Below are 22,870 nucleotides of genomic sequence, written 5' to 3' on the forward strand. Positions count from 1 at the left end.
AGTTGAGAGCACTCATCGTCCAGATTCCTGATTTAACGGAAATAGCTTGCTTGGTCCTAACACGATACCCCATTGAGCAGAGCGCAGTATCTTCTGAGAGTCTTGCGTGTGGTTCCATCTGAGGAGATTTGGGGAAATGATAGCGCAGTTATGTGGATTTGTCGTGGTTTCCCGTCACCTGGATAGTGTATTACTGTACCCATGCTGGTCTGTGACCCCCTGTCTGAGCACAGCTCCAGCCCAGACACTCTGTGTACAATAGAGAGCTCCCTGAGCCGGTGGTGCTGAGGTAAACGCATAAGTGAATTGGACAGACACGCAGAAGGGCATCTCCTTTCCCAGCCCCCTAATGGCCTCGTCTGTGGGGTCATGTAAGAAAACAGGACGTGAGCTCTGAGCGCCATTTGACGGCCATAAGTGAGCACACGCTGATGAGTAGCGTTCACAGCAAGATCACGGCGAAGAGCCTGCAGCCCTGGGCAAGGGCAGCGTGGGTCTCCTTAGAGGAAACACAGTCTGTTCTCTGCTGTGGGGGAAGCCTGGATACCTAGGCTTCTGGTGGAGGCAGAGGAAATGGTATCAAACATTCTCCAGCAGCATTTCCTGCAGCCAAGGCTTAGACTCTCCCCACACCCACCCTCACCCCCGTCACTGGCTGAGACGCCGGCATCGGAGCCGGACGTTATGAGCTTTCTGCAGGGGGAGCTGCTCTGTCGGGAGAGAAGGGAGGACTGTCGGGGTTAAATGGGGAGGGGAGCACAGACAGCCACCAAAAATTGCTAAGTGACCGTAGTTGAAGGCTATAAACTATTTACAGGCAAGTTTCCTCAAATCTCCTCATGTGGTTCCAAAATACCAATCAAAATACAAAACTTAGTGGAGATTAAGTAGCTAACGGTTGCTCCACTCTTTTACATCAAGACTTAACGAAAGCCCATTTGTGATGATGGGTATCTATCTAGTACATTTTTAAAATTTCACTTCTATGTTAAGTATTGAAACATTATCGGCATATAAAAAATACAGACAATGGTAACGTAGACCACGTGTATCCATCCTTTCTATCTGAAGGTTTATTTAAAGTCCAGGAAATGACTCAACTAACTAATTTAGAACGTAAGCATCTATACTTTCTGCTTTAAATCATGCTGCTGATCCAAACTGAGGCGTAGAAAACCACTCTGTTTTGATTATTTTAAAGTAGCCGTTAGACAGTCGTCCCTAGAACTGACTGTGTGGAAAACCATTGGTTTCTCAGAGTTAAAAAAAGAAACCAAAAAGATTCCTCATCCATGCCTCTATCCCCTTCAGTGTGTTCGGCTGTGTTTGCGGCTCATGAGTGTCCTGTATTTGTTTTTTTGTTCCTCATTCTCTTTTGTTTTCGTCCATCCGCCCTGCACCGCGTGACTGTGTGGTAGGCTAGTCGCGTGGCCACCGAGCTGCAGGGAAAAGAACGAGCGCTCAGTAAACTTCAGGAGCACTTGGCAGAAGTCAGTCAAGTGAGAGAGGCTTTGGAGAAGGAACTTCAGGTTTTGGTAAGTACCTGCCAGGCACCCAGACCTCGGCGTTCCTGGCCGTTTGAGTCGTCCCTGATTAAGCACAGACATCTCCGCACAGAACGCGGCATTTCTTTTCTCTTTCAAAGTACCCATTTATATGGAGTGTGTTAGCAACGGGCCTCGAGGGGGATCAGATCAAACCCAAACGAGGAATAAAAGTAGGTATTCCAGTCGTGCGTTCCGGGACCCCCAGTGGACGCGCGAAACCACGGATAATAGCGAACCGATTACGTACTGTGCTTTATCCTGTACGGACGTACCTGTGATAACATTGAATTCATCAGGCACCGTAAGGGAGTGACCACAGTAATTAATAGCAGACTAGAGCGGTTATCGCAATAGACGTGATGGAAGTTACGTGAACGCGGCCACTCGTTCAAGAGCGCGTTGCCGGAGCCCTCGCGTGGGCGCGGCGCTTCTGGCGCAACATGCGGCCGTTCACGGAGACGCGCCCTCTGCCCGCGCCCGCCACCAGAACGTAATGCCTCTTCCACCTTCACTCGGCACTTAGCCGGCACGGCGGCCACAACTTTGCCGTGTACGGCGCGACAGCCAGCCTCGCAGTCCCTTTTCCCCTCACAACTTCACGGGTAGAACATCCCTGTCCCCTCCGCCCGTCCGAATTGCCAGCGTCACTACCCTCGCGCTTTGGGGACAGGATGAAGGAGAAAAGGGTGACCTGACCGCAGACCCTGCGATACCGTGACAGTCGGCCTGATGACCAGGGACTGACAGGCGGGACCGCACGCGACTTCCTCACGCTGCTCAGAACAGCGCCTGTTTAACCCTCAGGAGGGCGTTATGTCTGGAGCTTCCCATTTAATAGTTTCGGACCTTGGTTGACCGTGGGTAGCTGAACCCGTGGAACGTGAAACTGGGGCGAAGGGGGGACCTCTGTGCTTCACGTAAATGGCCTGTCCCCCACCTCGGGCAGTGCTTCGCTCTGGCCTGCTGCGGACTGCTTAGCTTTGCTAGACACGGGGACCGTCCAGGTTAGACACCAGCACACTCGGTCCCACAGATGCTGAGGCCGGGCGCGGTGCCTCCCCTGCCCGCCTGGTGGCCGCAGGCCCCAGGCCGTCTGGGCCGCCGGCACCCCCGTTCCCAAGGCCGGGCGCTGGTTCAACAAACTCAGCGTTCCTCTTACAGCTCAGTGAGTCACACCAGGAAGTCCCTCTTCCTGCCATAGATCCTCGGTCCTCCGTCCCACGTTGTAAGACGTTTCTTTCTTAGCTTTCCTCAGCCACTGTCCCCTCTCCCTCGCCTCCTGCATCATACACTTGAGCTTAGCGGAGACCGATAACCGTGAGCCATGCCCGTGACACCCACATGCGCTGGGACAGGGAAGTCGTAGGCTTATGGAGAAACTAGCTAAGAAAAGCGTGTACCACACGCATGCACACACGCATATACTTAGAGTATGCACTCACACGTGTACAGGTGTGTGCGCATACCCAGGCGTGTGCACAAGCATGTGAAAGCCTCCTTCACTGGCGTGTGCACACGCATACCAGGCACACGGTGGGGATTGGTCCCGACGAGTCTGAAATGCAAGTTTTAAGGAAACAGAACCAGCGTAGTTACCACTGACCGATGCTTTGAGCGTTTGTAATTTGAAATATTTCTCTTCTGAATATCCAATTCTTTTTCTTCAGAGAGAAAAGTTTGCTGATGCTTCAGAGGAGGCGGTCTCCGTCCAGAGAAGTATGCAAGGTGTGTGCCGCTAACGCGTTAGGGTTGCGTCCTCGTGCGGAGCTGGCCCCCGGGCGCACGGAGCCCACGCTGCGTCCCGCGCCCGCACTGCCCCTGGGGGGCACTGCAGCACCCACCAAAGCTGCCTTCCTGGCTTCCTGAAGCCTCAAACTCTTGTTAATGCTTTTCTTCTCTTAAAGTTTGTTTCATATTAAAATGCAAGGATGCTTGGGAAAAGTGTTATCTTACTTAAGCTGCAGCTACTGGTAGCTGTGCCAAGTTGTAAGTGGGAGGGGGTGTCACTGCCTGGAGAGGGACGCCTGGTCCCCGCCTCCCCTGCGTTTGGGAGGCAAAGGGGCTGTGTGTGCCAGGCTTCTGCAGCTTGCTGCCCAGGGCTGGATTCGTCAGGGCACTTCTTGGTATTCCCGTGACCTCAGATCTCAAGCACGTGATCGATTTGGTGATAAGACAGCCAAGTCCTCGGTGGCTCATCGACTATGCAACATATTAAACTTTTAACTTTATCCTAAACAGAAACTGTAAATAAATTACACCAAAAAGAGGAGCAGTTTAATGCGCTATCTTCTGAACTGGAGAAGCTGAGAGAAAATTTAACAGGTAAGAGGATGCCTCTGGTTCTAGACATTCAGTATAGTGGGCTTGCTGGGGTGTGAGAGCATCGCAATGTGCTGCAGTACCGGATCTGCCCTCCGGGCTTCACTCCCTCGCTCCTCACGCCGATGTAATGGGACAAAATGCTGGTTCAAGGTCTGTAACCTGCAGCCAATGCTCTCTGCCCTGTTTTCAAACCAAGCGTCGACCCCATCGCTCCTCTCCCACTGCTGTCCTTGCTCCACGCTGGCCCCCTTCCGTCTGAGCTCTGTGACGGCGGCCCCCTGGGCTGCCCGCTTCTGCCCTTGTCCCCTTCCATCTGTTCTCAGCGCGGCAGCCGGAGCCATCCTTCAGCCTCAAGTCAGCTCGTGTCTCCTCTCTGCTCTGGATTGCGGTGGCTCCTGTCTCCCTCAGAGGGAGGGAGGGCTGTGGCCCTGGCTTCATCCTGTTCTGCGTCTCCCTGTGGTCTTTCCGCTGCAGCCCTGGAGGCCTGCTCGGTGCCGTACCTGCATGGCAAGCATGTTCCTGCCCCAGGGCCTTTGCACTCGCTTTCCCTGCCACCCGCAGGCCTCTTTCCTTGGGGCCTCCAGGTCTTTACTGAAATGTCACGTCTCACAGGCCCTATCTAAGATGTACGCCCCCAACTTCTTTCTAGCTCCTTTCTCTGCTGGTACGTTTTTCTTCTTAGCACTATCATTATACTATTTATTTTCTCGATTGAACTTGTTTATTGTCTGTCTTTTTTGCTGGAATATAATGGTCACAGGGATTGCTATATGCACATATTCCCAGAGCAAGACTTGGCCTGCAGGATGCAGGCGATACATTTTTGTTGATTATAACACCCCAATGCTATTTTTTTTCTATATGTATTCAGACATGGAGGCAAAATTGAGAGAGAGAGATGGAAGAGAAGAGCAGTTGATAAGGACAAAGGAAAAGCTGGAAAACGACATTGCAGAGATAATGAAAATGTCAGGAGACAACTCTTCTCAGTTGACCAGAATGAATGACGAGTTACGTCTGAAGGAAAGGTACGCGTGGATGTGGGTGAGAGCCTGCTTCAGGGCAGGGTCCAAGGCCGGGTGCGCGTGGGAGGGGAGCCCAGGGCTTCCGGTTTGTTAGGTTCTGTTTCCTGTCTCTTCTTTCTTATTGCCTTGGCGTATCCTTGGATCTGCCCTGTACCCTCTAAGGAGTTCAATATTGTGGATTTGTTGGGAAGAGGTCGTAGTTTACCAATGGCAATAGATCTTTTACAGGCAGTTAAAAGTGTTTTCCAGCCCTGGCTGCCGTGGCTCAGTGGATGGAGCGTCGGCCTGCGAGCCAAGTGTCGCTGGTTCGATTCCCAGTCAGGGCACATGACTAGGTTGCTCTTCCCCTCAGTCTCTGCTCCTCTTCATACTGGGGGCCTGCTGCTGTGATGTTTTTTCTCCTTTTGATAGCTGCCTTATAAAAACCGAATCTTTGATAAGAAGAAAACTTTTAGAGGACATTTTAGGCCCGTGAGACGTCTGATTCTGAACGTGTGACCACCTGGCCAACTTACGTGTCCACCAGCCACGCACCACGCACAGTTCAGACCGGCGACGGGGCCTCAGGCCACCGACTGTGGTCAGACGCTGCGTGAGGCGGGGCGGCTGGTGGCCGGGGCGCGGTGTCCCGGAGAAGTTTCGTTTCCACGGGTGTTTTGTAGGCGTCACACCCCGAGGTGCTGCCCAGGTTCCTCTCCCCCGTTCTCTAGGCTGATGTCACACATTTCCTGTACACCCTTGTCTGACCACACGGTGATCTGTAAGCTGGAACTTCAAGATATTAATTGTCATTTTTATAGCTTATGTTCTCAAGCATCACTAGAAGGAGTTTTTTGATAACCGACTTGGCTCAAAGTGTGAAACTTTGTAAATACTCGATGTTTGCTTTTCACTCGTTTTCCTTACAGATCTATTGACATAAAATAACCCTAACAATTATAGTCATTGATACTGTAAATAATGTATTTATAACTATGACAACTGCTAAAATTATTCTTCAGAGAAGGTCAAAGTTTTTCTTGTTGCTTATTTCAGATGTTATTAGTTACTCTTCGTACTCGTAATCATTAATACAGTGATTATGAATATAGTATCTTTTTAGTAGAACTCTAGAATCGAAAGCGTTCCTTTGAAAAATCTGACACACCTTGTATTGAACTTGTTCTAGAAATATAGAAGAATTACAGCTAAAGCTTACCAAGGCTAATGAAAATGTGAGCCTTCTGCAGAGGAGTATCGGGGACGCGAATCTCCACGCCGAACAGAGCCAGCAAGAAGCAACTAAAAGGCACGAGAAAGAAAAGCAAGAACTGCAGAAAAAGTTGCTGGACCTGGTAAGGAGGGACTCGGTGGGACTACTTGCCGGCCGCGGGGGCGAGAGGCGCCCACACGGGGTGGCTGACCCCCTCCTCCCCTCTGGGTTCCGGCAGGAAAAGCAGGTGGAGGTAAGCCACAACCGCTGCCAAGACCTGACAGCCAGGTACGAAGAGGCTAGCGCCGAGGCCAGGGCGCAGCACGAGGCGGCCGTGCAGGAGCTGCAGCGGAAGCTGCAGGACACGGAGGAGAGGCTGGTGGCAGCCCAGGGACAGCACAGGGTCCTGCTGCAGGAGGCGGCAGAGCTGCAGAAAGAAGCCGACAGAGCCCGGGTACGTGCCATGCCGGGGAGAGCGGCACTGGGTCCTCCGGCGAGTCCCGCCTCGGGCCAGAAGGGCGCTCAGCACGTGTGTGGCCGATGGGATGAGCTCAGGGGGCCTTTACAGACGCTCGCCCCCCCCCCCCCCCCCCCAGTGCACGACCCGATAGGGACTCCCACTCCCTGCGGCTTCCGGTGTCCTGCACCCGCCGCTGTCCTTCTCCGGGGTGGCGAGGGCTACAGGTCCCTCCCTGAATGTCCCATGGAGCTCTCACCCAGCCCCGCTGCTTGTCCCAGCTGTCACAGAGGCTCACGTTGCCTGCTCGTGACAGATCTTTGTCGTGGGAAGGCTCGTCCCTCTAATCTTGGCCGTCTCGCTGCCAGCTGGCGCTAGGGTGAGGAGAGGGAGGAAAGCCAGAGGCGAGACCAGGGGGCAGGGTGAGCGGGGATGGAGCCTGGCCGGAGGGGCAGAGCTCTCAGAGGAAAAGGTGCACGTGAGGCCTCCCGAGAGCACTTCTCTGTGTCCCCAGGAAGCCCCAGTGAGCTCCTGTGCGGGGGCTGCGAGGAAACATCCTCTTATTCGATAGAGTGGAATGTGACATGTTGCCTTTATGTTACGGTCTCAGGGTCGTATCTGTGCCCCAACACATTTTTTTTTTGACTCTGGGAACTTAACGAAGTTCAACCTTCCTACTAGTAACGTTCTTCTATTCCTATTTAACTTGCGCAAAGGAAAGAAACCGCTTATCCTTGAATCATTTTTAATGTGGCTGGTACATGTTGACAGGGGGGAGTTTACTAGAAAGAAGAGATACAAAGAGCCTGTGTAGGACCTGAAACAGACCCCATTTAAACTTGGGACCTGAGCAGACCGTGACGTGTCACGTGGGAGATGCCTGGATTGTCCCTCCTGCGTGCTGGCCATCGGGCCTTCCTCTTCCCTCGTGAGGCCGCTGAGAGTCCATCAGCCCGTTCACACAGGAGGTGACCTCCAGGTCTTTGGTCTTCGTGGTTCCGTTTATCTGGGCAGACTCCCGTGTTTTAGCGTTTCCCTTAAAATCTTACGTGTAATATCGGGACTAACTCAGGGTCAGGCCAGTGACTGTCCGTTAGTAAGTAAGGTCCTGCAGGGAATTTAAAAGCAGCAGTTGTTTTTCCTCTCCCTCCCCCACCCCCATGTTTTTGGAAAATATGCTCATTTTTTATAGTTCATTAGATTCTCTTTTTCAAGATTTTTTTATGCATTCTTTCTATAATAGAAATTATTGGATAATTAGAATGGCAGGGAAGACTCTTATGCCCCGATGTCAAAATCACGTGACTGTTTCCATTCTCTAGGTAGCTGTCAGGGATAATTTCAAAAGCCCTTTCAGACAGAAACTAAACCAATTGCCGCAGCAGCGCACTGCAGAGCTGCGTCTCCTTTTAGTCTCTCGCGGGCTCTGTCCATCTGGATTCTTTCCCCTGGTATCCAGATCGTTTCTATAACATTTATTGTAAGAAACAAAATTTTTTTAACGTCTATGATTTAGACCCCATTAAGTTATTTGGGCTTGCGCTTGTCTGCCTGATTTCACCTTGTTCCCGTTCTCCCCACCTTTCCTTTCCGTAGTCACTCACTTATTTGTTAACGTCAGCCAGAAAAGAAACTGAGCTAATGTCAGAAGAGCTGAGGGGGCTGAAGGCAGAGAAGCAGCTTCTTGCGCAGGAGGGGAATGCTTTAAAGTTAGAGAAAGGATCGCTTCTGTCAGAGCTTGTCCAAGTGGAGGCCAGAATCACCTTACTGCAGGAAGACCAACAGGAGCTGTGGTCGGTAAACGAAACCCTTAATTTAGAAATGGAGAAAGCCTTAGAAGGAAAGCAGGGCGCGGAGAAGCTGTACCAGCAGGAGCAGCTCCGTCACGAGGCGCTGGCTGCCGAGAGAGAGAGGCTGCTGAAGGACCTCGACGTGGTCCAGGACGAACTCGTGCAGAGAAACACAGAAAACGACTCCCTGCACGCTGCCAAGGCCACCCTGCAGGCTCTTGTGGACGAAGTCCAGTTCAGCAAAGGCAGCCTGATGGCCGAGTGTCAGAAGAATCGGGAAGAAAAGGAGCGCCTGGAGAGTCGCATCCAGAAGCTTGTTGCCGAGAACCTTGCCTTGGCTAGAGACAAAGATGAAATTATTCAGAAGCTCCAGAGCTCTTACGGGGAGCTCGCCAACACTCAGAGAGCCTTGGGGCAGGAGATCAGAGAGCTCACCGCGGAGAAGCAGTCAGCGTTAGAGAAACAGTCAGGCCTTGAAGACATGTGCATAGCCTTAAAGGTAGAGAGAGACACTCTTCTTCAGCACAGCAGAGGCCTGCAGGTGGAGAAGGAGGAGCTGCTTCAGGACCAGGAGAAGCTGAGCGCCAGCCTGGCGGCTGCCCTGCACACCAAACAGATGCTCAGCGCCGAGGCGGGCGGGCTCCGCGCGCAGCTGGACGGCGTGGGCAAAGCTCTGCGGAAGGCCGAGCTGGAGACCTTGCAGCTCCAGGCCTCCAAGGCCAGCCTCGCGAAGCTCCTGGAAGAGATCAAGGCCAGCCGCGAGGTCACGGACTCCGAGTGCATCCAGCTCCTGCACGAGAAGGAGAACTTGGCCTCCTCGGAGAGACAGCTCCTGGCCGAAAAAGAAGCCCTCCTGCACGAAAACAGGCTCCTCACCGAAAAACTCAGCAAGTGCGTGGAAGAGGCGGCCCACGCCGAGATGAGTCTGAGCGAGAAGCTCTCCTGCCTGACGTCCGAGAAGGACATGGTTGGTCAGAAAATCTCTAAGATCAGAAAGCAGCTGGACAGTGCCTTGAAAGACAAATCCGCGCTGGAAATGCAAAACGGAGACTTGCTTGCAGAACGAGAAAACTCCGTCCGTGCCCTCGGCGAGCTTAGACGGAAATACGACGAGGAGGCTGCCAACAGGAGGCTCGCTGTGCAGGAGAAGGTGACGCTGCTCGGGCACCTGGACGCCCTGACCAAGGAGTTCCAGGAGCGAGAGCAGGAGACGGAGGCGCTGGCCGCCTCGCAGCGGGAGCTCTCCCGGGCGCTGCAGGAGGCTCAGAGCGCCAACAGGCTCCTGGAAGAGGAGCGCGGGCTCGCGGCGCAGGCCCAGGAGGGCGCCCGGGCCGAGCTGGCGGCGTGCCGCGCCGAGAGGGACCTGCTGCGGGACGAGTGTCAGCGGCGGCTCGCGGAGGCGCGCGCGGCGCAGCAGGAGGGCGGCCGGCTCCGGGGGAGCGCGGCGCACCTGCGGCGGGAGCTGGAGGAGGCGCGCGCGCGCGCCGCGGGGCTCCAGGTCGAGAACGGGGCGCTGGCCCAGGGGAAGGCGCAGGCGGAGCAGCAGGTGGCGGGGATCGTCAAGGAGAAGCAGGTCCTGGCGGCGGAGACGGCGCAGCTGGCCGCCAACGTGGAGTCCCTGAAGAGCGACTTCGCCTCCCTGTCCCAGTCCAAGCTGGAGCTGCAGGAGCTGCACGGCTGCCTGGCCGCCGTCCTGGACGGCCTCCGGCGGGAGCACGAGGCGGCCCTGGCCGCGCGCGCCACGGCGCTGCAGGACAACAGGGGCCTGGCCGAGAAAGGGCAGATGGTGCTGAGAGAGGGCGAGCTCCTGAAGGAGAAGGAGAGGCTGGCCCAGAGCTGCTCCGTCCTCCAGAAGGAGGTCAGCCAGCTGGCCAAAGCCAACAGCCACGTCTCAGCCAGCCTCCTAGAGTCTCAAAACGAAAACCACATTTTGAGGAAGGACAAGAGCAAGCTCACCCTTAGAATTAGAGAGCTCGAGTCGCTTCAGTCGCTCACGGTAAAGTGGGAGGTCCCAGGGTCGCACCCCTGGACTTACTAACACAGGGCACTAACTCGTTAGTGGCTGAGGGGGGCTGCCGCTTCGCACCCCACTTAGGCAGTCGCTTACATGTCTCAAGCTGTTCGTTGCCACCTGAAAGGGCAATTCTTTACTAAATGTCTAATTGCAGTCATCTCTCTCCTTTAGAAAAATTGTCAACTGTGAATAACAAGGATATAGTTCTCATTTGGGGGACCTTTTCGTAAAGAAGTCAAACGTGGTTCTCAAAGGCTTACAAGCAATAGTAAAACAGGCACACGTTGACATCTATACCATCTCCTATTTGGCTTTTAACTGTCCCCCCTGGAGGGGGAAGACCCCCAGGAATGCCCACGGCTGGTCCAGGGAAGGCGTCACGCGAAGTCCTGTAAGCTTGGTGGGACCACGTGAGTTGTAAGCAGGTGCCTGAAAAGACTTCCCTTCGTTTCATGATTATTTTTAATAGGTTGCCAGCTGAGGATTTGTTTCCATGTTCCTGCTATCTTTTTTATTCACAGCCATGTTTATATTCATTACCCACTGCTTCTCATTCAACACTTGGCCCTTCCCTTATAATGGCCCAAAAAATTTTTATTTTTATTTGGAAAATTTCCAGCCTCAATTCAGAGTGATTTCAAAAGCCCCAAATCTGAAATAACAACCACAGTGTTTTAGACTTCTAACAGTAAATATAAGAGAAAGAGTCAGCTGCAGGAGGGTGTTAGTCTGTCACCCCTGAACGTTTCTCTCCACTGTGAGCCAGGGTGACGAGCAGGACGGTCACTGTGCCTTGACCTGGTGTGGGGAGAGGCAAGCAGGGCTAGAGCAGTCTGAAAGTGACGCAGATTGCATAGGGCAGCTGGCTCCCTGACAGACCGCCTGCAGAGGGTGTGCTCCGGTCAGGAGTAAAGACCTTTCATGCGTTGACACGAGGCCGGCTCCTCCTGTCTGTGCGGTCCCCGTGTCACACAGACACTGGCGTGGCCCGCACGGCGCAGCCGGGGCGCTAGCCTGCCAGGGCGGGGGGAAGGCATCCGCCCCACTCACCCCGCACTCTTGTGTCTAGGCTTCGCAAACAACGGAAGATGCCATGCAGATAATGGAGCAGATGGCCAAAGAGAAGACCGCAACGCTGGCCTCCTTGGAGAACACCAAGCAAACGAACGAAAAACTGCAGAATGAAGTAATCAGATTTAAATGGCTTTTTGTACAGAGGACAGCTTACCGACTTCATGGGATGTTTGATCACTAACTCAGGATTGTTTATTTTTTGAAGTGTGGCCTCCTACAGGTTTGATCTATGTTAGTGGCGTCGAATGTACACCAGAACCCCGATAATATGAAATAAAGTGTATTAATTCATTACTTATTCAGTAGGACCAACCTTTTAAAAATGAGGGGGAAGCCCTTCCAGCGTGGCTTTGTATGGTCATTGTTCAGTGATAGAACTCACGAGAGGAGGTGCTGATAACTTTCTCTAGCTTTTGTGTCTTTTAACTTAGATCACATACATTTTTTTCCTCCTCTTCTCCCAACCAGGAGCCACGAAATTTCATTCCCCGGCTCTGCGATGGACTTGGGCCTTCTCTGGGCCTGACTCGGTCCTGGTTGCCAACGGTGCCCTCTTGAATTAGTCACTTTTGGGTGTGGAACCCATTTCTGGCATCTAGATCATTTTGCTTCTGTCCAAAAGTCGCATTCCCACCCTGACACCCTTGCAGCTCATAGCAGTCCTTCCCGTCTTCGGAAAGACGTCACCTAAATCCTAGGCGGGTCGATTCTCCGAAATAGTTCTATAAAATTCTGTAGAATTTGGGGTGCTTTTTAACATGATAAACAGGTAAGGCATTGGGGAACTAAAGCAAGGGAAGGGACAGCCATGGTGAATAGCTGCTGTGAAGACCAGGCCTTCTCCTTGTGGAAGGTCTGAGATGGAAATCTTCAAAAGACACGAACATTCTGAGACATAATTATAAGGTAAAGAAAACTTGACACAGATGGGAGTGTATCTATAGAACTGACAGTCCTCAGAGAAGATTGACGCTAACGCTATAAAAGGATTAAAACATCATCGGTGATAATCAAAATTAGAAGCTAAAGTACATGGGAAGATCGCGAGGACTGTCTCTAGCCTCCGAGGCCAGAGTTGGGACTTCCGTGACACGCCCCCGGTGTCCTCGTTAGAGCCAGGACAGGACTCGGGTGCGTCATTTTGGAGGCCCACCGTGACTCTTCTGTTCTGTGGCTCTGGAGCCTTAGAGGGTGTGAAAGGCAGATGGCGGTGCGAACACTCGCGGGACACTGCATGGGACTCTGACGGGTGGCATGGGACATGGGAATGTGTATGTGGCTGCGGGAGATAACTACTCAAGCCCCAGAAGGCCCCCACGGGGTGGGTGGTCACGGGGGGCCCGCGATGAGCCCCACATTTCTGGCGGGGGCTCCCCACCTAGAACGGCAGCCCTTGCCGGAGCCTGTCATTGCTGTAACACGTCCCAAGCTGGCTGCAGCGCTCCGCAGGCAGGTGATGGGGCTGAGTGTGGGGAGGGCCTTTCAGGCTCTCTCTTTTTATTTAAGATTTTACTTATTTTTTTTTAGAGAGAGGGGAAGGGAGGGAGAAAGGGAGAGAAGCACCAATAGGCAAGAGAAACATTGATCCATTGCTTCTCACACGCCCCCTCCTGGGGACCTGGCCCACGGCCCAGGCATGTGCCCTGACGGGGAATTGAACCTGCAACCTTTTGGTTTGCGGGACGACACCCAACCCACTGAGCCACAGCAGCCAGGGCACCTTTCAGCCTTACTCCATGACTTTTTCCTTTACGGATTGAAGTTCAGATGGATAACTAAACTTTTCCCATCTACAAATATTTTGATTCCAATGATTTTTTAATGAGCGACTATGTAAATTTGGTCCTGGTGTTGAAACATATTGTATCCTAAATTGCTCCCCTGCGGGGAGGGAGAGGGCTTTGTGTTCATCACAAAGAAGAACCCTTACTGATGGCGTCATGCCTTCGCCATTTATTCCCCGTTTTTTATTTTTTAAGATGGTTCATACTTGAATAGCAAGCTCAATGATATATGTTGGTAATTGTACACAAGGTGAAAGGAAATTTTTGTTTTAACTTAAGAAGCAATATAGTTCGACATTTTGGCAGGATGTCCAGGAAATGTCTGACTACACCTAAGGGGCGGTTTGCAGTTTATAAGACTTGTTCATTTGTCATCTCTTCGCCCAAGCGACTCTCTTTTTTTTTTTTTAATAAGTGACTGATTTCACCTACTTTTGAATGCACGTTTTCATGAATAATGTCATTATTCAGTCATGTGACTGGAAAATGGAATAATTTCACTGAGCTTTTTTTCTCTTGGTCTCTAAGCTGGACACACTGAAGGAACACAACTTGAAGAACATGGACGAGCTGAACAAGTCGAAAGAACTTCTAATCGTAGAGAATCAAAAAACGGAAGAATTCCGGAAAGAAATGTAAGTGTATCTCCTTTGAGAGAAGTGGTGGGACTTACTGAAAATGGCAACAGTGGGAATAATGCTGATTATTTTTAAAAAATGCTTGGCAAGTCCAGGAGGTAAAAAGTCGTCCTCCTGCCCCGTAAAGGCTCCTGCCCCTGAAAAGTAGCCCCTATAACCGCTGTTATAACACAGAACTGCAGTAAAGATCAAAACGAAATGTGTGCTGGCTGACGGCGAGGCCCTCAGGAGTCAAACGTGGTTTTGGGCAGCCTTCTGAAAAGACAAGCAGAATCAGAGTTTTGTAAAGTAGTGTGATTGCTCAGTAGCCAGTCTTAACATCCGGCCACATCAGACCCTTTATTCATAAATCCCTCAAAACCCTTTCTGTAGCGGAAAAAAAAACCCAGCCTTCCTGAGATGATCAATAATCCTGATTATTAAGAGTAATTGAATTTTGCAAGACTTTTTCTAATCAGGACTGTTGCCTGGACCCCAGGCGGACAGGCCGGCCATGCTCCCGTCGCCAGCACCGCCTTTCCCGTCTGGTCTGTATAATTGCGCACATGGTGACTTAGCCGGCGTTTTTCATGGCGGTGAGGGTGTAGATCTCATTTTGCTCCTCTGAGAACCACGCCGCATCAGGTATGGGGAACCTGTCAGCTGATGGACGTGGGGAGCACTTGAGCATGTCCTTCAGGCGCGGTTCCGTGATGCTAGGACGGGTACAAAGATTCGTCCCATGTGGGGTTAGATGATTTATTTGCAGTTCCTACCAAACAAATAGGTGGGATTCGGACAAAAAGAAAAGCATCACTTCCACACTGCTCCTCTGAGTTACCATCCTCAATACTATGGGTTGATCGAGCTTGGCCTAAATTGGCGTGTGTCTGGATCTTCTTCGCGTTCTTAAAATTCTTCTAGAAATGACTTCATGACACTGACGATGATCCCTTCCTCAGTCTGCGCTCTCATGGTACTTCCCTAGGTGGGTTCAGTACAGTCCAGGACCCCCCCACCTCGCCCCGAGATGCCAGTAGTAACGATCACCTTGGGTTGAGGATTAAATGAGAAAATGCACGTGAAGGCATTTGGTAGATTTTAAAACATTAAACAAATATTTAGGACATTTTGATATTTCTTAGGCTACTGTTTTAATTTTCCTTACTGTGGGCTCTTAATAGACACTGGGGGTCTAAACAACTTTACAAGCTGAAACCCTGTAATTGAGAAAGAACAGGCTCGCAGACCTCACGCCCAGGCCACGCAGACGCTGAGACCAGCATCCCCTGGTGAATGTGGTCCACCTGGGCACACAGCGTTCGGCTCACGGTGACTTCGTCATAAGTAAAGTCTTCTGTTCTGTCAAGAACTAATGGATCTTAGACGGAAGATGCACCTGAGCCGTCCCGTGTGTGTGTGTGTGTGTATTTTGATCCATAGCCAAAATTCAGCTCCCGGGGTCTGAATGGCTAATTACCTGAGGCTAAAAGTCTCAGTGTCTCTCCACTTGCTAAATAAACGTCTCTGTAAAACGCCAAATTTAATGTGCAAAGAGAACTGTTTCCCTCATATCTTCGTGAGGCCATCCCTGTGTGGATGGAGAGTTAAAAGGCATGAAAACCGAGACGCCCCGCACCGCCACCCATTAGACCAGCGAAGTTAAAAATAGCCGTGTCCACGCGTCAGCAGATGAACTCATACCCAGATGACTGGACTCAGAATCCAGCCCGCGTGCCCGCCGCTCGGGCGTGTGGCCAGCGCAGACCTAAAATTCATAACTGCAGCAAAACCTGCTGTGGCATCCAACTGCAATCCAGTAAGCCAATAAAATATTTTGAGTGTCCATATATAAAGGATGCCGATTGGGGGTGTACATTTTGGATGAACTTTCATCTTGGAACGATGCTGAGTAAATATACTTGCCCTGCTCACGTTTTATATGCTGATTTTCATGAGACAGGTTAGCAGGCTGTATTTTTATTTACTTCTTTTAATTACAAAATGAGCATTATGGCAAGAAGACAGTCAGAATAAAACTCCTGTTATGTGATGAGGAAACCGCATTTTCTTTGGGATCCACCTCTGGTTAACCCTCCAAATATTCTGAGATTGATTCCCGCATTTGATCGTAACAGATACCAACACATGAGACCGTTAGGTTTTGATTTCTGCCAGAAAAAAAGCAGAGGACAGCTTCGTGCAGTTAGAACAGAGCGCTTGGGCAGCAAAGTAAATTCCTTTGTGAGCATGTTTTAGTGTAATTTTCTAGTGGATTTAGTCCAAAAGCCAGGAGGACTCCCGATTGCTCCGCTTGCCATTTATTTCACAGTGGCACTGTGTTCGGGGGTGGGGTGGGGGGGGTGCTCAGGAGAACGGTCATTGGGGGTGGCGAGAGGCTGGATGTAGTGTTGATTCAGTTTTTTTTAATGTAATCATTGTGGGTGGCGGCCCTCCCCAGAGAGGTTAGTGCCACTCAGCCCCTCCCGCACGGAGGCCACGCTGCCTCCTGTTAGTACAGATCCCATCAGGCACGTGACCCAGATATATTTTCCCGGCTCTGTGAAGCTGGTCGTCTCCCACAGTTTCCTTGCCTGTCTTGTTTCTATGGTAACCCCCGCACCCACTGTCCTTGCAGAGAAACCCTAAAGCAGGCAGCGGCTCAGAAGTCCCAGCAGCTTTCCGCCTTGAAGGAGGAGAACGTGAAACTTGCCGAGGAACTGGGAAGACGGAGGGACGAAGTCACGGCTCACCAGAAGGTCGGGGGGCCCCCGGGGTGGGCGCAGTGGGCTAGCCCGCGCCGCCATCTGTGGGGCTGGCAGGGCCGGCGGGCGCGTGGTGGGGGCAGCACCGAGCTGAGCTGCAGGTGGTCGGGCCGTTCCAAACGGGGCTTGCCCTTACCTGGGCCGGTGTCCCCTGGGGTCACGCGTGCTGCCGCTGTGGGGCTCCGGGCAGGAGTCCCTGCACAGGTCCTTACAGAAGAGAAAGCAGCCCTGGGAACTTGGAACTTGCGAGCAAGTAGGAACAGGTCTTTACCAGGTGATCTCACAGCACTGCCTTTAAGTGGGAAGGGACGCTACCTCCTTCTGACGGCAGCTTAGAGTGTAAAATTATTTTCTCTAAGGTTTTTTTTTTTCTTTCATCAAAATTAGTTTTAAAGGAAACAGATTCTGAGAATGTGGTTTTGGTGTGAGGGTTGGCAGCTGTTTTTAGATAGAACTCTGCTTTTCTTTAAATTAAAAAACACTGACAGGCGTTTCCCAGTGGAACTGCGTGTGCGTGCGCTCGCGTGCGGCAGCCCAGGGAGCGCGTGTTACACCTGGAGCGGACGCTGCATGACCCGTTTGCGTGTGTGGTTAAGTCACAGAGGTCTCTGACAAGTTTCTTAAACACTGGGACAAAACTGATTTTAAAGAGTGCTGTGTTCTGCACAGACACACAGATCAGTGAAACAGAACAGAGAGCCCAGAAATAAACCCAGGTCTCTGTGGTCAATTAATATTTGACCAAGGGGGCAGGAGCATGAATGGAGCAAAAATAGCCTCTTCAACAAATGGTGCTGGGAGAACCGGACAGAGACGTGCGAAAAAATGAAACTAGACCACCAGCTTATACCACACACCAGAGTAAACTCAAGGTGGACCAAAGACTTAAATGTAAGCCGTGGCACCATAAAAGTCCTAGAGGAAAACATAGGCCAGGAGAATTTCAGATATCCCACGTAGCAGTATTTTCACTGATACATCTCCGAGGAAAAGAGAAAAAGGAAAAAATAAACAAACGGGACTACATCAAACTAAAGAGTTTCTGCTCAGCAAAAGAAAACATCAGCAAGATACATTTGCCAGTGATACCTCGGACAAGGGTTTGAGCTCCAAAATATATAAAGAACTTACACATCTCAACACCAGGAAGACAGATAATGAATTAAAAAATGGGCAAAGGACCTGAACAGACACTTCTCCAAGGGGGATATACAGAGGGCCCACAGGCATATGAAAGGATGCTCAACATCACTAGCCATCAGAGAGATGCAAATAAAAACCACAATGAGATACCGCCTCACACCAGTCAGAGGGGCCGTCATCAACAAATCAACAAACAACTTGTGCTGGAGAGGATGTGGAGAAAAGGGAACCCTAGTGCATTGTTGGTGGGAATGCAGACTGGTGCGGCCACTGTGGGAAACAGTATGGAGGTTCCTCAAAAAACTAAAAGTGGAGCTGACTTTTGAGCCAGCGATTCCACTGCTAGGATTATACCTGAAGAATCCTGAAACCCCAATTCAAGGAACTTATGCACCCCTATGTTCATAGCAGCGCTGTTTACAATAGCCAAGTGCTGGGAACAGCCTGAATGCCCATGAGTGGGTGAGTGAACCAGAAAACTGTGGCACATTCACACAATGGAATACTATGCAGCAGAAAAAAAGGAACTCCTGCCATTTGCGACAGCGTGGATGGAACTGGAGAGAATTATGCTTAGCAATATAAGCCAGGCAATGAAAGACGAATACCATATGATCTCACTTAATACGGGAGACTAATGAACAGCACAAGCAAATGAGCAAAATTGAGCCAGAGGCATGGAAACAAGGAGCAGACTGACAGTGACCAGAGGGGAGGGGGAGGGGCGAAGGGGGGAAAGAAGGGGGAGGGTCTAGTCAGGGAACTAGTATACGTGACCCATCGACATGGACAACGGGGTGGGGACTGACTGTGGCAGGGGTGGGGTGGGCGGAACAGGGGAGGACAATGGGGGAAAAATGGGACAACTGTAATAGAACAACAATAAATTAATTTTTTAAAATGCTGTATTCCGCTTTTTTATTCTTTAACAGTTGAATCAAAGTGCTGGATTGTTAGTCACATCTCGTCCCGGAGCAGAAGCTCAGAATGGCATTCTAAAGAGAATTTTACTGTGTAGTGATTCTCGCTTTGCATGTCAGGGAAAATTTTTTCCCCAGGTTACTTTGCAAACACTCCTTCTCACGTGGGAGGGAGGAGCTGGGGGTCACTATGGGGGCGCGGCGCACCCAGGAGCTTTCTCCCCCTTTGTTTTGCTGACAGTGTACGTTGAAATCAGTAGTTGGCTAAACTCAGGTGCAAATGCGGGTAGAGTGAGGCCTCTCTCAGATTTAGCCAACTGAAGCTTTTGTTTCTTACCCTTTGCAGATAAGAGAGTTTTAGAGACGAAAGGCCCCTGGCAGTTCTTTTGTAGCCTCTGTTTCATCGGTGAGAAACAGATGCTCGGAATGGCGCAGACAAAATGAGGCCCACAAAGAGAAAGTGACCTGTCCCAGCCGTCTTAAGTTGGTGACACCTGACCTCTTGTTTCAGTAAAGGGGTCACTATGTTAATAGTGAGGCTTTCACTCACTGGGAAAGGAGGAAGGAAGAGAGGGAGAGAAGCATCAATTGAGAGAGAAACACTGATCAGCCTCTCGTATGCGCCCCAATCAGGGACCGAACCCGCAACCCAGGCACGCGCCCCGACCGGCAATCGAACCTGCGACCTTTCGCTTTGCAGGACGACGCCCGGTCCCCCGAGCCACGCTGGTCAGGGCTGTTGTTTGATATTTTTCACTCTGAGGCCCATGAGGAAGGGGAGTCACTCAGGTCATAAATGATTTGTAAACTAACAACTGTGCATCCTGTCGTGCCGTGACAGCTGCCTTAGCAGCCCTGGAGCCTGGGAACGTGACCCGTGGTGTGAGAAACAGGCTTCTCTGCGGGCTTGTTGGGAACTGACCTTTTCTGTCTTTGCTTTTTTCCAGGTAGAAGAAGAGAGATCTGCCCTCAATAATCAGTTGTTAGAAATGAAAAAGAGGTAGGTTGTCTTCCTCCGCTTATTGCCAGCCTGCGTGTGCGTGTCCGTGTCCACGAGGAAAGTGTCAGGGCATGGTGTGTGGCAAGTGATGTGCAGAAAACACGCGACCTCCTGTCCAGAATATCGCACCGTGAGAGTTTGTGCTCATAACTGACAGATTACGAAAACTCACTTGCGGAAGCGTAGCAGGCACTCAACCAAAGGAGCGTGCAATTTGCTGTGTTCGCTCGGAAGTCAGGTCGCTCTCCCTGGGCTGCTGCTCCCCCCCAGTTTCAGTAACTAAGAAGGCCAGCGTTTTACATGGAGTGGCTGGTCTGCTTATAAATACTGATTTCAGTGATATAAAAATGTTAATTTTTCAGGACTAACGGGTAACCCAGTTATAAATGTTTCTATTTATTTCCTGGAAAAGAGCCATGTTATTTTTTTCATGACGATCAAACAGTATTCACGTGGAAGCCTTCCGGCACTTTCGAGGGCGGATAACCAGGCCCACAGACGTAACTGTTTAGGAGCTTGGTGCGTATGCATCCTGACAGTCTGTCTGTTCTTTTAAAAGGTGCAGATCGTGTCCAGAGAAATTAATAATAATAAAATAAAATAGTGAAGGAAGAGTTCCCCGTGCTCTGGCCCCACATGCTGCCCTTACTGGTCGGGCAGAGGCGTGTCCCTCCGTGGACTGCGTGGGCTTCACGCAGCAGCGTCCCCTCCTGCCGGCAGGGCAGTGGCTCAGGAATTGAGGGTTTTATTTAGCGCCCCCAAAATCTTTGGGTTCCATCAGCTACATTCTAAAGGACAGTCGGCGTTGGCCCAGGAGCACCTTTCCTCCTTTCTTCTTTAATTAAGAAATACTTAGATTCGTTCTTCTTTAAAGTGTCGCACCAGAATGCGGGTGCTCAGCGCTCCCACGCTACTGGTCCAGCCAGGTGTTCTCCTGGTGGCCGTGCGCGGCCGGGCCCTAACCCAGCTCCTCCGTACATGCCCAGCTCTGCCCACATGGGCCGCGGCTGTTGCTTTTACATTGTTCAGGCATCGTTTCTTTAAAAAGAATCTCATATACACAGTTACCCCAGATATGTGAGAAAATTCACAGGGCTTTTTTCCTGTGACATTCTGGCCAGCGGACCTAGAAAATTGGGCTGACATAAGTCCTGGCATGTGCCCTTGCCTTTATGTAGCCTTTCATAATTCATAGGTTTATCTCATCTTAAAACCACCCAGTGAAATATTTGGGGGAGGGGAGGGGAGGGGCAAGCATTTACAAATGATGAAAGGAAAGCTCAGAGGATTCGGCAACTTGGCCCAGAACTCAGATGCCGGCGTAAGAGCCAGGTTCTTGTCTCACTGCACATTTGTTTATTATTACTTTCCAAAAGGAAGATGCCATGCTTTGTGAGTCCTTACCATGTGACTTTTAACTGAATCATATGCCTTTCAAAATGTGACTGGGCATGTGACTTCCTTCACGGCTTCCAAAGAAGGAACAGATCTGGGGTCTGGCCCATTCCTGTCTGTATGTTACAGGACCTCTGCTCCGGTCTGAGGTGCTGGATATGTTTAGGAGAAAGTCTCCAGAGAATTACTCTTTGTTATCAGTAAATGCGGAAAAAGATGATAATTTTTTTCTGGGAGTAAAAAATGTTTAAATCTAGTTACTCATATTTACAACGCGTTTTTCGTCGAATAGTTCATGAACCCCATGGAAAGTTACATCTGTTCCAGAAATCTGGATGCAAGTATAGATTTGAGCTAATCATGTGGGCCCTTGAATGCCTCCCAAAGTCCGTTCGGTCGAGGGTCCACATGTAGGTCTTTGTGTGTAATAGTTAGGTGAATTGAGCACAGGGTACTAAAATGAATTCAGTGTGCTCTTAATTTAAAAGTCTGGAAGGTACTTAAGTCATGAAGCTACTTGAAACGTAATTGTTCAAGCAAGAGCTAAGATCTTAGTTGACAGTTTAATTTAGAAGTGGTCATTGAATATAATCAGGGAAGCTATCATTGCTTATTCAATGCTTATTACATTGAAATGCAGAACTTACCCCTGACAATAGGATCAAACCTCCTAAGCCTCCCCCTGTGTTACTATGGGGTTTTTTGGGGTTTTTTTTGGTATCTGAACACTGAATTGCAAGCAATAGGTACCAAAGGTTTTCCTCTTAAAAATATAATCATTTCTTTGGAAAACTGGCCTCCAGCTCAGGCAGACCTCTCGCAAAGCAGGCCCTGAGACGCCCAAGGGATCAGGCACCGCCGACCCCAACACAGCGGAGAGGCAGGCCCCTCTCACCCCCAAACCCGGCAGCAGATCAGGGACTGGTTTGGCTCCCCTCCTCCCGCAGGCGTTTCGATGTCCAAGAAGGGACTTCAGAGCCAAAAACCTTAGGTGTGGGCTTTTGGGAGTCAGAATGAGTTCCATTAGCGTAAGGGCAAGATGGCCGTCCTACCGGGCCCCGGGTGACGCCTCTGTCCTGGAACTTGTGGAGGTCCCGCCGCTCCAGCTCCAGAGCGCACGGCGGGTGGCTGGCTGGCTGGCTGTCTCCGGCTTTTGCTGTCACTGATGCTCACCTCACCCCTCTCTTTTCCCTTCCTACTCTTGCTTCCTTTGCTATATCTGTGTGTCTTTCATGGTAAGACTAAAGAAAGTCTATCCACGTTATAATAAATAAATTTTATATATTTTTAGTAAACCAAGCTGTTGTATATATTTTTTGGCTGCCTCTGTCCCTCTGTGTCTTGCTTTTGTTTTGTAAAATATTCTCAGCAGCATACACACACACACACACACACACACACACACATACACATATAGTATCTTTTTTGGTACCTATATGCAACAGAAATCTTCAGTGTAAACTTAGTTCTGACAGATTCGCATTTCTCTCATGTCTCTAATATTTGGTTCCTGTTACCTTGCATTTTTAAAGCTTGTCCAGTAACACTGTAAGGTATTTGCTTCATTACTAGACCTGTGTAAGTAGTAAGGAAAGAATCTGGGTAGTGTGTTCCCTTGAGGGAAAGACTTCTGGCCCCTCTTGCCTGTTTTTCATATGATGTTTATCTTCCCTTTTTGATATTTTTATTTAGTTAGTTATTTTTAGAGAGAGGAGAAGGGAGGGAGGGAGAGAGAAGGAGAGAAGCATCAGTGTGTGAGAGATATATCGATTGGTTGCCTCTTGCGACCCAGCCATGTGCCCTGACTGGGAATTGAACTGGCCAC

At 50.6% G+C, this 22,870-nt stretch overlaps 1 protein-coding gene across 1 annotated transcript in view; it reads left to right on the forward strand.

Annotated features, from left to right (window-relative positions):
• Nucleotides 1-22,870, forward strand: part of CLIP1 (CAP-Gly domain containing linker protein 1) — a 73,726-nt gene that overhangs the window by 43,632 nt on the left and 7,224 nt on the right. Inside the window, exons 12-21 of the mRNA XM_090257304.1 lie at nt 1,419-1,535; nt 3,215-3,272; nt 3,786-3,869; nt 4,741-4,897; nt 6,063-6,228; nt 6,325-6,540; nt 11,417-11,533; nt 13,734-13,840; nt 16,461-16,581; nt 19,598-19,650. Of these exons, the coding sequence (XP_090113430.1) occupies nt 1,419-1,535; nt 3,215-3,272; nt 3,786-3,869; nt 4,741-4,897; nt 6,063-6,228; nt 6,325-6,540; nt 11,417-11,533; nt 13,734-13,840; nt 16,461-16,581; nt 19,598-19,650 (1,196 nt within the window). The remainder of the gene's footprint in view (nt 1-1,418; nt 1,536-3,214; nt 3,273-3,785; nt 3,870-4,740; nt 4,898-6,062; nt 6,229-6,324; nt 6,541-11,416; nt 11,534-13,733; nt 13,841-16,460; nt 16,582-19,597; nt 19,651-22,870) is intronic.

Source organism: Furipterus horrens, unplaced genomic scaffold, assembly GCF_987537825.1.
Source record: "Furipterus horrens unplaced genomic scaffold, mFurHor1.1.pri manual_scaffold_11, whole genome shotgun sequence".
In the NCBI taxonomy this organism is placed as follows: Eukaryota; Metazoa; Chordata; class Mammalia; order Chiroptera; family Furipteridae; genus Furipterus; species Furipterus horrens.